Source organism: Wolffia australiana, chromosome 18, assembly GCF_029677425.1.
Source record: "Wolffia australiana isolate 7733 chromosome 18, ASM2967742v1".
NCBI classification, from domain to species: domain Eukaryota; kingdom Viridiplantae; phylum Streptophyta; class Magnoliopsida; order Alismatales; family Araceae; genus Wolffia; species Wolffia australiana.
Genome location: NC_135852.1, coordinates 6,903,137 through 6,920,783, shown reverse-complemented (window position 1 = coordinate 6,920,783; position 17,647 = coordinate 6,903,137). Strand labels below are relative to the sequence as shown.

At 42.4% G+C, this 17,647-nt stretch overlaps 1 protein-coding gene across 2 annotated transcripts; it reads left to right on the top strand.

The window, feature by feature from the left end:
• Nucleotides 1–9,177: 9,177 nt before the first annotated feature.
• EMB975 (Tetratricopeptide repeat (TPR)-like superfamily protein) lies at nt 9,178–14,957 on the top strand. 2 transcript variants are annotated; one of them, XM_078589829.1, is made up of 3 exons: nt 9,178–10,375; nt 11,173–11,568; nt 12,267–14,957. In XM_078589829.1, the coding sequence occupies exons 1-2, from the start codon at nt 9,261–9,263 to the stop codon at nt 11,498–11,500; spliced, it is 1,443 nt and encodes a 480-aa protein (XP_078445955.1). In that variant the 5' UTR covers nt 9,178–9,260; the 3' UTR covers nt 11,501–11,568; nt 12,267–14,957. The 2 variants fall into 2 exon arrangements, with proteins under 2 accessions (XP_078445955.1, XP_078445954.1); XM_078589828.1 differs by lacking the exon at nt 9,178–10,375 and having other exon boundaries at nt 11,559–11,568.
• Nucleotides 14,958–17,647: the final 2,690 nt, after the last annotated feature.

Sequence of the window (17,647 nt, the reverse complement as noted above, 5' to 3'; positions counted from 1 at the left end):
CCACGCGATCACTCGGCGCTTGGATCTCCACGTCTTCTTCTTTAACTCTTCTTGAAAATCTAGAAGATCTCCTCACCATGAAGACACTCTTCCTTGGATGAGTGAAGAAGAGAGTGGAGAGGGGGAGAGGCTCTCAAATCAGGCTTGCATGGGTGCTTCAAATGAGACCCCTTTCCCTATGTATATTTCACTTAAGGTTTTTCTCAAAAACCCTCCAAAGTAAAATATATCCACCAATGCCCTTATGATCTTGTGCGTGTGATCTTCTAGGCCCATGTATCGTTCTAGTCAATAACTTTAATGGTCAAATAACATTTATTGACCAATCTTATTAATTAAATATATCAACATATAGATTAATTAAATAAGAATCGATTTAACCCAATCGATAGGTTAAGTTTCCAGCCTGTGGGGTGCCAAGCTACACCTCGTGCTCTAAAAGATATCGAGTAGTCTCAAACTCTCTCATGGAACCTTTACCGCCATTGGTTACCGTATATGTATAATCCATCATCCGTGCGAGACTTCGAACGACTTAGAGTATGGTTTATCGTCAAACCCTAATCCGTCATGCGATTAGCACTGATGTGTACTGGAGATCATTGAAGGATGCCTTCTCCAATATCCTCACTACCCTGGCCAGGGATTTTTCTGGATCATCTTCCTTGAGTCAATCTCCTCTTATACTGGGGGCGGATGATCCCATCTTGACCACTCAATAATCTCTTTAAGCTTCTTACTATATTTGATCTATAACTTATTTGAATCCCATGATTAGAGGCTCATAAGTCATAGTCAAAATGTAGTCGTCCACTTACGAGATGTCATTGGTGTCTCAGGTCAGTGGATCACTTATACAATCGTGACTTGAATCAACCTGATTGACGTTTAGGTATAATACCATTAGGGGATTCATTCGGATTAATTCAGTGAACTCTTTCGCCACACTAATAGCCATAGGATGAGCTATACTTATCAAATAAGTAAGATCAGCTAGTGTTATTCTATTTGGATAATTTGATGTCCATCTCAACTATCCTTGAATAGGAATATTTAGAATACATGTTTAAAGATCAGTGATCACTGTATTATGATCTCATCATAATTCACTAAGTCATTGCACGTATTCATGGACTTTATTATAAACATCACACGCAATAATAATGAACGTAAATATTTTATTCAATGGACTTTAATAAACATGGTAGTGTGATTGGCTTGACGGCCACATGATATCCATCAATAACCCCTTAAACTCAATGACATATTTGACTGCTTTAGTAATAGATATATTTTTCCTCTCTAGTGAAAAGAGTAGTAGTGGCTGTGCCGTTTCATCCAATGGCACATTTGATTGCTTTAGTAATAGACATATTCTACCTCTTTAGTGAACAGTGTAGTAGTGGTTGTAATGTGGCCTTCCATGATATGGCACAGCTATTAGTGGCAAAAAAGTTGTTGGTAATGGGTATCCTCTTATAAAGATCACAAAAATAGTCAGAGACAACATAGCCCATAATCTCTGTGATGGGTTTTCCAAACTACAAGCATACAATTAACATTCTGTGAAGATACCTGAAAATCTATTAAACAACTCTCTAATGTGCATTGTCCATGATTATATATGTATACATATACATATATATAATCACTACACTACCTGAATGTGATATATCAGGATAATTTAAAATAATGGCATACATCCATGAAGCAGACATATATGCAATTTCAGCTTCAAAAGTAGGAGATAGAACTGATGAAAGTTTAAAATTTTCAGTGAGAGCTTACTGTCGTCACATCCTTCATGTCAATGTTCAGATAATACAGTCAATATAATGCTTATGATTAAGGGATATGGTGAAATAGAGCATCTTAGAAAGTGATGTAAGTATATGGCAAATGCATAAGGAGAAAAAAAAACATAAATCATCCTTAGTCAAAGTATACACAGTGATGGAGTGTGCCAGCCCACTCCATCAGAGACATCTTTGGAGCCGCTATAATCGTCATCGACGGCCCCACCGGTTCGCGTTCAACCCGACCAGCACGCCAAGGTGAAGATGAAAACACCCGAGTTAAAATACCCTAGGTGGAAGCATGTCGGTGCATTCAAACATTTTGATTTTCATCGGCGCGTGCTAGTTCTATTCGTTGTTTTACCATGTTCGTGTGTTTGTTTTCGTCATGACCGTGTTAGTCGGGTCCAGTTTGTATCGTCATGTGTCGTGTCATTTTGTGTTGCCTTGTCATGCGACATCATGTTGTTTAATTGTCGTAAAGGGGGTCCTGATGCAGGACAACGTCGGAGACGAGGTCCGGCCATCACCGAGAGATGATACTCGGTGTTGAGGTCGTCGGTGCGCGATGACTAAGCGGAGGTGTCGTCGTGCGCAGGGAATCCTACGAGGGCGAACTATGATGAGATGATCTGGGTAGGGGTGTCGTACATGCAGCTGCCAACAAGCGGAAGGGAAGCCGACGTCCCGGTGATGACGGGGTCGCCTGGAGACGGGCAGGTAAACCTCCTGACCCTCGTCCGAGTGGACGAGGTCGCTACGGCGCCAAACGGGATATATCCCGCCGGGTGTTGCTCGCACGAGACGGCCGTGCCCGACTCGTATCAAACCAGGTAAGACCCTCCAATGTACGTATTTTTCACTCGTCCAATCTCGCTCACCTACGTCTAACCCGAGCACAGTGGAGGCAAGCGAGAGCGCACTACAAGAAATAAGAGACAAAGCGGGTGAGAACGGCGTACCTATTGGCGGATCGGGGATACGCCGCTTGTTCTCGTTGGCTCGAAGGTCGATCTTCAGCGTCGGTGGTGGCGGCAGCGGAACGCACTCCAGAGGTTGACCGATGCCAGACGGGAGCGGCGCATTGTTGCGGCGCGGACGAGGGATATGATGATGTGAGGGCGATGCCCGATGGGCGCGGCGCAGGCAGCAAACGCGACGCGGGCAGCAGGCACGGCACGCATCGCAAGCGGCGTGGTGGGCGCGCGGTGCGGTGGAGGCGCGCGGTGCGAGGGAGGGCTCGCCGGCGTGGCCCGAGGGCCAACAACAGAGGCAGTGGCGAGAAGAGCGGACGCGGGAGACCGACACGGGGCCTGGCGCGGCGAGGTACACAAGCGCAAACGGAGGCGCGGGTCTGGAGATGCACAGGCGGGCTCCGGAGAAGCGCGGTGCCACGAATGAGTGCAACTATGGCACTTATTTGTGGGGAATCGGATCACGACAAGTGTTCTCGGCTGGGACGGGAAGGCACGCGAGACGAGTCGGCAGTGTCTACGGACGGTGATTTGAGGCTCGACGCAACTCGGCGAGGGAACACGGGCAACCGCAATGCGGGCGGGTAAGCTCGCGCGATAGTGGTGGCGTTCGGCTGCACCAGTCGTGTCCGAAAGCGGCCGGGCCCTGGCGAGCGAATGAACACCTCCACCCAACGGAGAGGAGTGACGGGCCGGTTGGTGCAACTTAGGCGCGCGGCTCCTTTCAACGGGACGCTCCGGCAGGTGGCGCAGGCTGCGTCCGGCGGCGCGGACGTGCGCTAGCAGCGCGGCAGTGCGCAGCGGCGCAGGAGCTCGCGTGGCCGCACGACCGCGCGAACGGTGGGCGCTCGCAGCGCGGTGGCGCGCAGGGCGGGCGCGAGGGGCGCAGAGGCTATAGCCGACTTCCCAGCAGCAGCGGAGGGTGGACTCTGACAGGAGTCGTGCAGCGCCGATCCGGGGATGAAAGGAGACGAAGCAGGGGCAGTGGTTAAGCAAGCTGACCGAGCGGCAGCAGCAGAGGTCGCCCTGGAGTTCCCTTTCTTCTCCTATCTTCCTGCGCCCTCCTCTTCTCTTCATGCCTTCTTCTTCCTCCAAGCGTGACCTAATTCTTCAGCGTGCGAGAACCACTGTTCTCAAAACAACATTCATTTAAAATTCATCGGTGAAAAAAGTCTGTCCCTTTAGGGCAACCCTGCTTCCCTTATATAGGGGGGAGAGTGGGGTTGGTCCATTAAACCCAAAAACAAAACACAAGCTGGAAATTAAAACAGATAACCTATGACTCCAAAGAGACGAAAGCGACTCAAGGAAATCAACGGAACGATGGGGGGGGAGAGATCCTTATAGGATGAACCTCCCCTCCTTACACGAGACCGTGACGAGTCGGAAAACAACGAACGATGAAGACTAAAAGTAAAACGACGAGTAAAACAAAGACGTAAAGATAACGATACAGTGTCCATTACCCGGGATACTTGAATCCGGGCGTGCGTACCAACGCATTGGCTTGCCGAGCGGGCTGAACGCGAACGGCCGGTGCTGTCGAGGGCGGCGGTGACGTCTCCGAAGACGTATCCGGGGCTGGGGCTGGTGCCGTCGGGGACGACGGTGACGTCTCCGAAGACGTATCCGGGGTTGCTTCCAGGGCTGCGCCATCAGGTCCTCACGTAGATGACCCCCTTATTGGCCCCCCCCCCCCCCCTAAGGGACTCATCTTGACCCCCAATATAAGGGAGAAGTGGGCGCCCTAGGTCGGCAGACCAGGTTTTATCATTTGAAGGTTTACGTTCAGCTTGGTCTCACGGAAGAAGAAAAGAGGGAAGGAGAGGAAAGAAGGATATGAAGGAGGGGACAGAGAGAGAGAGAGAGGAAAGGGAAGAGGGGGTAGATAAGAAAAGCGCCGCTTAGAGATTCTCGCTGTGTTGTTCACCCGCCCTCATCTGCGCGCGTTGATCTGCCGATCGACTCCAGCACCGCCCGGAGGCAGTCTTCGTGCTGTCTACCCACCCTTAACCACGCCACGGGAGTGTTGACCAATCATTCAAAGCTTCAGGGATTTCAGAAGTCCAAAAATTCAGAAATCCAAATTTTCAATGGTTCAAATTTTCAGAAATTCAAAAAAAAATTGATAATTCAATAATTCCACGTCAAGTGAGACATCTCATTTCACTGATGAAATTAGCCGCATAGTTGCATAAGGGAAATTACATAAGGAATATTGGTTTCATGAACTGGACTCCATTGTTTTCTAGGTTATTTAGGCCCGAAGTCTTGAACCATCACCTCAAACTAAGAGAAATATCAATTGTGTGGAACAAACTGCGTTTGAGCTAGGAGATGAAAGTATTTAAAATGAATAAAGACAGTAGTTCCGGAATAGCTCAAAATAAATTCAAGTATACTTCAAACAAGGTCTACTTGACCTTAGCAAGAATAAATGGACCTAAAAAACCAGGTAAAAGGCTAGTAAATAGAGCTTGTAGAAAAGCAAAAGAAACTCCATAAAAATGAATACATTAATTTAACCATTAAAGTTAAACATGTGGTCACAAAATACAATACAACATTTAAATACAGGAATATCGTGAATGGGAGGATCAATATCAGAAAGCAAATAAACTCAAGCATCAGAGAGCAAGAACTACAGACATAAAGAAATGAATTACAATGAATTCATATTTAAATAAGCTTTAAAGAAAATCCGCTAAAAGACAAATATCAAATGTGAACATAACTAAAATAGTAGCATCGAAAGAAAAAAGGTCTAGAAACATAAAAATACAACACAAATATTTGACTTCAACCGTAAATTACTTTATATTTTGGCGAGCAAACATTGCAGCTAAACTAGAAAGTTATTTGGGAAGAAATTACATCATAAAGAATGTAGTGCAAAGATCTAACTAAAGAAATAAAGGAAAATACCCATTGTACTTCAAAACAAACATAGTAACATGGAAATGGCATGAGAGGTTCATGGATAGGAATGAAACAAGGAACAAAGAATAAGAGAACAGGGAAAAGATCTAGAAGATTCATTAAAAACAAACCTACAGAGGTTAAAAAAACCCAGAAACAAGCTCCTATGTATCCTCAAAAGAACAAAGAGAAGAAAAAAATCACCATAAATTTATTTTAATCAGATGTCTCAACTATTACAACATTAATGGATTGCATTTATCTTGTTATAATCGAGAGATGTAATTAAAACCAGGTCTCTCAACTGTAACAAGATAAATGCAATTAGCCACCTTGTTATAGTAGAGACATCTGATTTTAATCAGATATCTTCACTGTAATAACTTTTGGGTTCTAAAGGCCTTGACATGGATGAATAAATAAAAACGATTCGCAGCGGAAGACTTGAACGAATCGAACGTCATCAAAAAAATATTGAAACGAAGTACCTTTGCACGGATCGCATCCGTGATTTCTTCGATCCTGAAGCAAGACGAATCGAGCTGCTCAAGTGTGCAGCCTCTAGACATATCCACGTAATCTTCGGCACGTCAAATCTCCTCCTCGTTGACGAGCCCCGTTCAACCTCTGTCGTCATCATCACGTTGTCCCGATCGCATCGGGCATGGAGAGGGGTGTGGGGAGAGTGAAGAAGATGGGAAGGCCCCCTAAATAATTCTAGCCTGGGTGAATCTCGTTTAGGGCCTTCCCCTATTTATACTAAGTAGGTATTTTTCAGAAAACCCCCCAAAACTTAAGTATATCTTTCGATGTCCAAAAAGACCATTTGCGTGTTACGCTCTAGGCCCATGTATCATTCTAGTTAACAACTCCAGCAGCCCAATAACCTTTATTGGCCTTCCAAATGAATTAACTATATCGTCATATAGATTAATTAATGTCGGATCGATTTAACCCAATCGATAGTTCGAGACTCCGACACGTGGGGTGCCAAGCTACACCTCGTGTCCTAGAAGATACAAAGGAGTGTGTATCGACTCACCCATAGAACCTGTTCATCATCGGTTACCATGTATGTATAATCCCTCATACACTTGACGCTCCTTGGACAACTTAGGGTATGGTCAACTGTCAAACCCTAATCGATCATCCGAGTTAGTATTGATGCCTTCAGAAATCATTGAAGAACTCTTCTCTAATATTTCACTGCCTTGGCCAAGGACTTCATCGCATCATCTTTCTTGAGCTGTCACCTCTTATACCGAGGGTGGACGATTCCATCTTGACCACTCAATAGCCTTCGTGAACTTCTTGATGCACCCGAACTAATCCCATCATTAGAGACTCATTGGCCATAACCAAAGTACAACCATCCGTCCACAAGACGTATTTGGTGTCTCAGGTCTAAGGACCACTTACACAACCGTGACGTGAATCAACCTGATTGATAGTTCGGTATAATACCATTCAGGGATTCGTACGGATATCTATCATTAGTGTCTCCACAATAATGGCTACGGGAACGGCCATACTCATCATATGGGTGAGGCTAGATAGTGTTATTCTATCCGGATACTTTGATGTCCTTCTCACGTATCCTTCGAATAGGAATATTTAGAACACGTGCTTAAAGACTAGTGATCTCCGTATTAAAATCTCATCATAATTCACGGAGTCCGATCATGTATTCATGGACTTCATTATAAGCATCACACATGTACTATAATGAATATGTTCTATTAATGAACATGGAACGAGATGTGCAATGTGTGATTGGCTTGCCAGCCACATATATTTCCATCAATAACATTAATGGATTGCATTTATATTGTTACAGTCGGTAGACTTGATTAAAATCAGGACTCTAGACTGTAACAAGATAAATACAACATCCACCTTGCTATAGTTGAGACATCTAATTTTAATCTGATGTCTCGACTGTAGTCCATAATGGATGCCTATCTTCTACTAGGTGGGGCTTAGACTCCTTCGTTTAAGGGGAAATTATTATGGTTTCATATGATAAATTTGCATGAGCATTCACAAGAATAGGCTTTATAAGCTAAAAGTTTTGTTGTTGGCCTTTGATAGGATGATAATAAAAATTTTCATTGGCATAGAGAGATCAAATAGGTATTATAAAAGGTTCAAGTTGTATTTGATTTGATTTTGAAAGGGAAGACTTTGGCGATGGATATCTCATGTCTTCCAATCTACATCCTTCCTTTACCTGGATCTGGGAAGGAGATTCAAAATCCCAGAAACTAAGATCCTCAAACTGGGGCATTAAACTCAACTATAGGGGCCTGATCCAGTTTGGTAGTTTTCCTTCTCCTTTGGTTTTGACCTTGAATTGTATTTATTTATTTCATTTGATTCCACATTTTTTCAAGCACCTAGGTCCATGCATTCAAATACAACCTAAGAAAAATGATAAGCTAACCACTCCACCTCAAGGAAGTCAAGTAGGGTAAGTTTCTTAATGGCAATAACTGTGAAAAGTAATACATATAAGAGCTTTGTGAGTGAAATAAAATTAGTTAACCAGCTCTCTCGACTGAAGAAGAATATTTATTTGTTAAGAACACCATATATCAAATCAGATTGATGAGATGTTGCCACGTGCATTTGATATTTTATTCCATTCAAAATTTTCTCCATAAACAATTATTATTTTTTCCCCATGATCGTTCTTGTAAAATATCTGATTGGAAGCATTTCTCTCATAAAACTGGAAATGCCTGTAATGCTGGACCTTTTGAGCGCTTAAAATCAGATTCTACACGATTGTAATATTTTTTTCTGCTCTATAGTCATTTGTGTAAATTTCTCCTGTAAAATATGTAATTCTTAGAAATTATGGACATACTGTAAACTCCTTTGAAACTCCTAAAATCATGCTTTGAATGGTGAAGACAGACTGCAGAAAAAATACATAATCAATGTAACTTAACAACGTCAGAAATAATAAAACCTGATTCAATCGGCCCCAGAGTTCTCCCTATAGCGTAATACACGTTGCAAGGCTGTTCAATCCGCTAGAGAAAGGTCATTCAATCTGCCGCATTTCTTAGAACTTCGGTTTTTTGAAAGCTGAAAATTTTTCACACTACATCGCACATTCGGACCATAAAGGGCCTTGCGCGATGCGTGGCACAAAATGCCATGAAAGTGTTCAATGTGTGGTCCGGAAAATCGAGCCAGACAGTACATGGCACTCTTTTCGCGCCGGTCGCACAAAAGGACCATCCCAAGGTATAAGAGTAAAATTATGTTTCCTGCTTCAATTTTATTAAGAAAACTTATAAGAAAAAAGTTGGGTATTTCTGTTCCCAATATTTGATTATAAGAAAGCAAAATTTAGTCTTCCAGGTCTGACATATTAATTAAATTTTTTTTTTGAACCCCTCTATTCTGAACAGTCAGTCCAGTCTCAAGAAAAACTATAAATTCAGGGGAATGAACCCATAACAAAACCCAAAGCGGGAAAGATCTCATCTTTATCCTTTCAAGCTCGTCTTCTCTTCGAATTGTGCGAGGAAATGCTTCGAACAGCGAACTGAAGATCGCCATGGCGACGGAGAGCAGCTGGAGGAGGGTCACTTGGCCGTCTCTCCACCGATCAAGGCCAATTCATGGCGAAAATCCGAGCAAAATCACCTTCATTGCCTCGAAGCGGCCGAGCTCGTCCCCTTCCTCCCGCCGCAAACTCCCCAAAAACCTCCGCCACCCTCGCCGCGCCAAACTCCCCCCAGATCTCGCCATCAGCAGAGCACCTGCGGAGAAGATCGAAACCGAGGAAGAATCCGAAGAGCTCGACCCCGCGGTCTGGAGCCCAGAAGAAATCCGAGCCATTTCCTCCCTTTTCGAGCGCAGAATCCCTCAGAAACCCTTGAAAACTCCTCCGCAGCAGCCTCCTCCGCGACGGCCGCGCCTCCCGCAAGCGCCGTCCCCGAAGCACCACGTCAGGGCCGCCGCTCGGCAGAATTTGACCGCCAGATCGCCTCTCATCTCCCGGGTCTGCAAGAACCCCGAAACCCTAATCCAGATCGCGAGAGAAATCGCGGATCTTCCTCCGGAGCAAGACGCCTCGGTTGTTCTGGAGAACTGGGGCCGGTTTCTGCGCAAAGGATCGCTGTCGATGACGATCAAGGAGCTCGGCCATTTGGGCATGGCGGAGAGGGCCTTGCAGACGCTTTGCTGGGCGCAAACGCAGAGATCTCTCTTCCCAGATGACAAAATTCTCGCTTCTGCCGTTGAAGTGCTGGCCAGGAACAAGAAGCTGAAATTGGGGGCGCCCATGGAGACATACCTTAGCACCACCAGCCGCACTGTAATGGAGGCCATGGCGAGGGGCTTCATCAGAGCAGGCAATGTTGACTTAACCAGGAAGATCATCCTCTTTGTGAGGGATAATCAACGGGTGCTCGATGCCGGCGTCCACGCCAAGCTCATCCTGGAGGTGGGGAGGAACCCGGATCGGCTCCGGCTCGCCGAGGTTCTCCTCGACGAGCTCGCGGAGCGTGATGATCTCGATCTCCGGCCTCAGGATTGCACCTCAATTATGAAGATCTGCATCAAGCTGGGCATGTTTGAAGCTGTGGAGAGCCTCTTTGACTGGTTCAAGAGGACCAAGGGGAACCCTGGCGTCGTCATGTACACCACCGTGGTTTTCGGGCGGTGGAGGTATAAATTAAATGATAATATGCATTATTTTGAGGACTCTGATGCATAAACTGATGATGAATGTCTTGTGAATTTATAGCAAAAATGTATGTTATGGGCAGGGCAGCAGAGGTCCGGGTTGCCTTGATGGTGGTGATTCCTAGGTCGTTCTTAGTTTAAGATAAATTATAACATGCATTATTTTCAGGACTCTGGTGCATAAATTGATGATTAATGTCATGTGAATTTATAGCAAAAAATGCATGTTATTTGGCTTCGAAGCAGAGGTCTGGGATGTCTTGATGGCGATGATATCATGTCGCTGTTAGTTTAAAATAAATGATTGCATGCATTATTTTCAGGACTCTGATGCATAAACTGATGATAGATGTCATATGAATATGTAGCAAAATTGCATGTTATTGGTTGTGCGGGGGAGTTCCGGAACACCTTGAGGGGATGATTCCACATCATTCTTATCTTAAAATAAATAATAACATGCATCCTGTGAATGTGTAGCAAAAATGCACTTTATTGGCCGGCCTGGGGAGCTCAAGGGTGCTATGATGGCAGTGACTCCATTTCGCTTTAAATTTTAAATAAATGATAAAATGCATTATTTGCGGGGACTCTGACGCATAAACTGATGATAGATGCCATATGAATGTATAAATGCATGTTATTGGCAGGGCAGTAGAGCTCCAGGCTGCCATGGTGGCGGTGACTCCATTTGCTCTTAATTTTAAATAAATGATAGCATGCATTTTTTTCGTACTCTGATGCATTAAATGATGATTAATAGTATCTACGTATGGCAGGTCGGGGGAGGTCCGGGCTGCCATGGCAGCGGTCTGGGAGATGGAGGAGCGTGATATGCTACTCGATTTGCCAGCGTACCGCGTTGTGATACGGCTGTGTGTTGCCTTAGGGGACCTCGCCCGGGCCGCAAGGTACTTCTCCAGGCTCAAAGAGGCAGGATTTGCTCCAACGTATGATATCTACAGGGACATGATCCGGGCATATGCCGCCGCCGGGAGGGCCGCAAAGTGCAGGCAGATTTGCAGAGAATTGGAGGCAGCAGGGTTGACTCTTGATGGAACAGCGAAGAAATTGTTGTTGCAGGTTGACGACAACCTTAAAGTTTGATTGATGGTGGATGAAATCTCTCCCATTTGAGTAGGTTCAAGGTTGAAACCAGGGAGCAGCTGTTCTTGGTAAGAACCACTTCTCCTTAGAATTTCGGTTTACAATGGAAACTATTAAGATGAACTGTTACACTGACGGGTGGGTGAAAATGAATAAGATATAGAGCTCCTTGACAAACGTTTACTTTAGTAGGAGAAATTGCTATTTGTGGAATCAGTGCAGCTTAAAATACTTTATCAAAAGGGCGTTAGATTCCACTCCAGAAATTATGGAAGAGTCAGGTGTCTAGATTAAACTTAATATAATGTAAATTTGAAGGGAAGTGGAATATTGCGATATGAAAAATCTGAATTACAGATAAGTAGCTGTCTCAGAATTACAAGAAAATGTTCAAGCGATGTAGTAAGTGAATACTGCAGTTAGTTTTTATCTGAGAAATGAAGTGGGTTGATGTTAGACAGCTGATGACTCGTGATATTGAGAATTTAGTTTATACATCATAGTTGTTGTTTCATGGAAGTACCATATCAAATCTCATGTTATTTAGTTCATTTCAGGGACCATGAATTTTGCCCAAGATGCATGAATATTGGATTAAATGGTCATCTTGTTTAGTTTTCATGAATTTTCATTCCCACTGTTAGTGTGTCATACCGTTTAAATAAACATTTACGATTTCCCCTGCAATACTTTTAACTTTAGATTTTTTCTTTTAGTAAGATTTCTGCATTGCCAATATTCAATAATGATTTGCTTTGATTTGCAGGAAAAAAAGAGCAAATGAAGGAGTACTCCAAATTTTGCATCGTCATCACCATCTTTATCTGCTCTTCCTTGTCGTCGGCACCTTCATATCCTGTTTAATGGCAAGCTTACCCTCTGTGGGGCAGTTCAGGTCAGTGCAACTGCACTATCTCACCTAACTAGCATCCAAGTCATCAAACAGCTTTAATGAAGTAGAAGCTGGTAGATTAATAACTGCCTTCTTGATTCCACTTTGACCTAAAGCCATGCGTGCTGGTAAGACAGAATATGTGTTAGCAAGGTCAATCCCCCCCCTCCCCTTCTTGTAAATATAAAACTGTTTTTAGATATCATGTTTGAACGTAGCTGCCATAGAACAGTTGTTCTGATAGACGCTATTCGAAGACATACAGAAGGAGGAAGCTCAGATCTGGTCAACGGACAGTTGACCAGCGTAACTGACTCCAGCGAGGTATATAAATAAAGGGGGCACCAGCTGGGAGGGGCATCTTTTTCTTGTGCAAGAAGTCGTTAAACTTCCCAGGGGAGGAGTCGCGAGTGCGCTGCCCCACCGGACGACCTGGAGGGAGGAGTCCAGCCGCAGAGGAGGACCGCCATGATCAAGAAGGAGCTCCATCCAAGGGAGGAGCCGTCGTGATCATCTCCAGTCAAGCTATCTTCCCTTTTCCTGTTTGTTCAAACTACATTTCATATTCGGATATTGAAAATCCTTGGATTGCGAATTGTTTTGATACGAAGGGTGTATCAACTGGTATCAGAGCCGGACGACCTGTTCGGACAGAGATTTGGTATTCATTTAAGAAGATAGAAATGTCGGATCAAGAAGATATCAGAGGCAAAGCTATAGTCGACGAGATCCCTGTTCCAGTGGAAATTCTTTTGGGAATTATGCAGCAATTGCAGGCTATGAATTCTAAACTTGAAGCCAGCACGGTTCCCTCCTCAAAGACAGGGTTGAGAGAACAGACCAGGTATGGTCGGGTGCAAATGAACCAAGAAACAACTGCGTATCAAAAGGTACTTTTCCGTAAATGGGATCTACCTTATTTCAATGGATGTAATGTACAAATCTGGTTAAACTGCGTCAAGAGATTTTTTAAAGTCAACAGACTTACAGACGAAGAGAAGCTGCAATTGGTCTCCCTCCACATGGAAGGCCCCGCCTTAGGCTGGTTTATTTACACCGAAGAAAATTTCGGTTTCGGCCACTGGTTGGTGTTTCGACAGCACTTCGAAAAGAGGTATCATTTCTCCAACAGATCTCTATGCAATCAATTGATGAGTCTTAAACAGACAGGTACAGTGTCAGAGTATCGCTCAGAATTTGAGGATCTTTGTGCATTTTTATCTCATGTGCCGCCTGATATTCAAGAAACTGCGTATTTCAGAGGGCTGAAACCAGCAATCAGAGTGGAATTAAACAAGTATCGACCAGATGGAATTCAAGAAATGATGGACTATTCAATAGAAGCAGAGAGTAATTTAGCCATCCTAGAAGAAGAGGAAAGGGTAACTCTCACTGCGACAGTATCCTACAAGCCTCACAATTTCACCCTACCCAGGGAAAATTTCTCAAACAAAGGAGAGGGGCTGCATTCGGCCCAGGCGTCCAGAGTAACTCAAAATCCTCTAAGGGGTGATACTTCCCACAAAGGCAACAAGAAGAAATTTACAAAGCTATCTACTGAAGAGTTCTTGCAGCGCAAGGAAAGGGGCCTATGCTATCACTGTAATGATCAATATACACCAGGTCATCGTTGTCAAAAGAAACTCAGTATATACATGCTGGAGGAAGAAGTTGAAGAAGTGGAACAACCTCTCACAGAAGAAGACTTCATGCAATTAGACGAGGGACCCTTAATGACAGGGGAGTTAATGTCCTTGCAGAAGCTTAGCACTGATACGGGTCCAAAGCATGGTTCCTTCAGGCTCTGGGGAGAGATATATAATCAAAAGGTGACCATCCTCATTGATGGAGGGGCCACTAACAATTTCATTCGACCCACAATTATTCAGAGACTAAAGATTCCAGTTCATCCTTATCATAAGTTCAGCATTGCCATGGGCGACGGACATTGCAGACAGACAGCTGGAATATGTCTCAATTTACCAATTGCTTTCCAAGGTTTGGTTTTCAAACAGAACTTAGTTCCATTCCCACTAGGGAGTTGTGACTTAATACTTGGGGTACCATGGCTTAAGACGCTGGGGTGGTTTCACTGTAATTATCACCACCTAATGCTCAAGTTTACTTGGAAGGGTCAGATTCATACTACCATATCCGATCCGGAGTTAAACTCACTTCGGTATTCTCAATTTTATATTGACCAAGCTAATCAAGAATGGAAGAACGCGATCCATCAAATTGTCGATCAAGAAGGAGCTCCATCCAAGGGAGGGGCCGTCGTGATCATCTCCAGTCAAGCTATCTTCCCATTTCCTGTTTGTTCAAACTACATTTCATATTCGGATATTGAAAATCCTTGGATTGCGAATTGTTTTGATACGAAGGGTGTATCATGTTCATTGACAAAAGGTGAGGGATGTGCACATTCAGATCTAACAAATCATGTTTGAATGGATCTCAGAGTCGCCTCCACCGATCCAACTTCTCCGAAGATTTTCGGCAAACCTTTTTCCTGCGTGAGTTCTCTCAACTCAATGTTAATCATATTAGATTTTTTAGTCGGTATGCTTCTCTTTTGCAACGATTTTATCTATGTGATTTATGAATGCCACACATGTTAGGACTCTGTTAGTCCTAACAAATCTCGAGAGGGTCGTCCGCGTCCTCTTCAAATGTAAAACAAAATCCAAGAGTCTTGATACAATTATAGAGAACGATCTTGATGGAACGGATCTGAGATGAGAAATGAAGAAGGGGTATGATAAGCCTGGGAAGGATGAGTTCTCGGATGGATCTCCGAGCGGTGGCGAGTTCTGGACGGCCGGATAGGCGGTCGGTGATGGAGGATCTCCACGGACTTTCTGGGAGTAGTTGCTGGTGTACCCCCTGACGGATGCTCCTCTTCCTTATTTATCCTCTTCCCGCCTGCTGGTTTCCCGCCTTTATTCAAACGCTCACACATGTGGGTCACTCGCACGTGTGCGACTAGGTGCTTTCCTCTTCTTAGACATATATGTACGCAATGGTTGCTTATCAACACACATGTCAATCAAGCGGATATGTACCTGAAGATCGATACTTCAAACTGTTGAGTCAACCTCAAATTGATATCTCAGGACTGACAAATCGATGTCTTCTGCATTATTTATTTTTTGGGAGTTCTATTTTTAAAAAATCAAAATGCTAGCGGGTGTTGAGACAATTCTGAAAAATTACCCAAATATCTTGCAAACATGTGACTTCGACTAGAAGTCGAGCAAGCTTCAAAATCAAAAAATTATTTACCCTTGGCAATAATAAAAAATCAAGAAAAAGGTAAATTTCAGTATCATAATTTTTAATTGGGGTGGCATAGAAGATGGCTGGTTCACATAAGTGTGTAACTCCCTTCTGGCACGCTTGTGTCACTAACCTAGGGTGATTCAACGGCCCCATCTAAGGTTTGCCATTTTTTACTGAATTTCGGTAAAACCGGACCGAACCGATACCGGTTTGGGTTTTATGGTTTTACCGATAGTTCGGTAAAGGTTTCTGTTCAGACCGCCAACCGGACCAAAACCGAACCGAAAGAGAAAGAAGTAAAAATATAAATTGTTTTTTTCAGTTGCAACCGTGGGCTAAAACCCTGGTCTACGCGAGTCCAGCGCACTATCCCTTAAGCCAACTCTGCCATTACACTTCTATGAATACAATAAATAATACAAAATATATAGTTGTCGTGTACAATCACGTTTATTAAAATACATTTATTAAAATACATTCATTAAAATACATTTATTAAAATGTATTTATTAAAATATACAATCACGTTTATTAAAATACATTTATTAAACTATACAATCACGTTTATTAAAATACATTTATAAAAATATACAATCACATTTATTAACATACATTTATTAAAATGTATTTATTAAAATTCATTTATTGAAATGTATTTATTAAAATATACAATCATGTTTATTAAAATGTATATATTATAATATACAATCACGTTTATTAAAAAGTATATATTAAAATATACAATCACATTTATTAAAATACATTTTTTAAAAATTATTTGTTAAAATATGTAATCACGTAAAAATAAATGTAAAAATAACTTTTCCCTTGTGAAGTTTTGAAATAGAAAACCCTTAAAACTCTTACATAAATCTTCTTTGATTATGTGGTAATCCAATAGTGAAAATGTTTTAGTTACATTCTAAAATTGATTGATTCACTTGTGAAGATTTTAATTTTTTTAACTTTCAACATGATTTCAGTTGGTATCCATGACTGAACTATAGGTTTTACCTAACCGAACCAATCTTTGACCGAAGCGAGACCGTACCAAAGTTTAGGTATAGGTTTAGATTTTTGCAAAAAACCGGTACTGAGACCGACACCGTCATTCCCTAGTCCCATCCTTTTTAGTTTAATAGAGATAAAATATGTTGTTTGAGATAAAAAAAATGTACTTTTGGCTGGAGTGGAATAATGCATTCATTTTTTGATTCATTATGTTTTTAGTTGGATGAATATTGTAATAAAAATAGAAAAAATAAAATTCCAGAAGATTCCCTTGATTTTAAAAAAACAAATTAAATGTGAGAGAAGTTTTAAGTAATGTATAGTTTTGTGTTTTCTTGATAATTGATTATTGTTACCATGTGAGTTTCCCTGCTTTCATTTCTGATGTGTTTAAGGTTACATCTAGTGTTCACCTGTCCTGAGCGTGTTGTCGGATAACTATGTCAAAGGATGCTGAAATGGCTGTCAGAAATGAGAGGTCCAATATTTGTCTTTACCGATATCCAATTATTGGATGATGATATCAGATATTAGTTGCAACACTATCCATATCAAATACCATTATCCATCCAGATATCAACACCCATCTTCATTTTAGGGGTTATCAGATATCAGAGTCAGATATCAGTTTTGTTGACATATGACATATAAATTGATAAATAATTGACAATTTTTTTTGATGTGAAACATATAAATATGTAATTGAGATATAGGAGTTATATTTATCGTCTATGTGATTAGAATTAATCTTTGCTAATGAATTTTAATCGATATTGGATTGCTTTAAACTGATTGGAAACTGTTGAACTTGAATTCGTTATTAATGGGCTCAGTTCTACAATCCCAGTATGACTGGGTCAAAACTACTAAACAAATGATACATAAAGCACATTGTTTCTCCAATATGTTTTTCTTCAAAACAATATATTGTTTCCTATTCTTATTTTTTTTCCATTGGGACA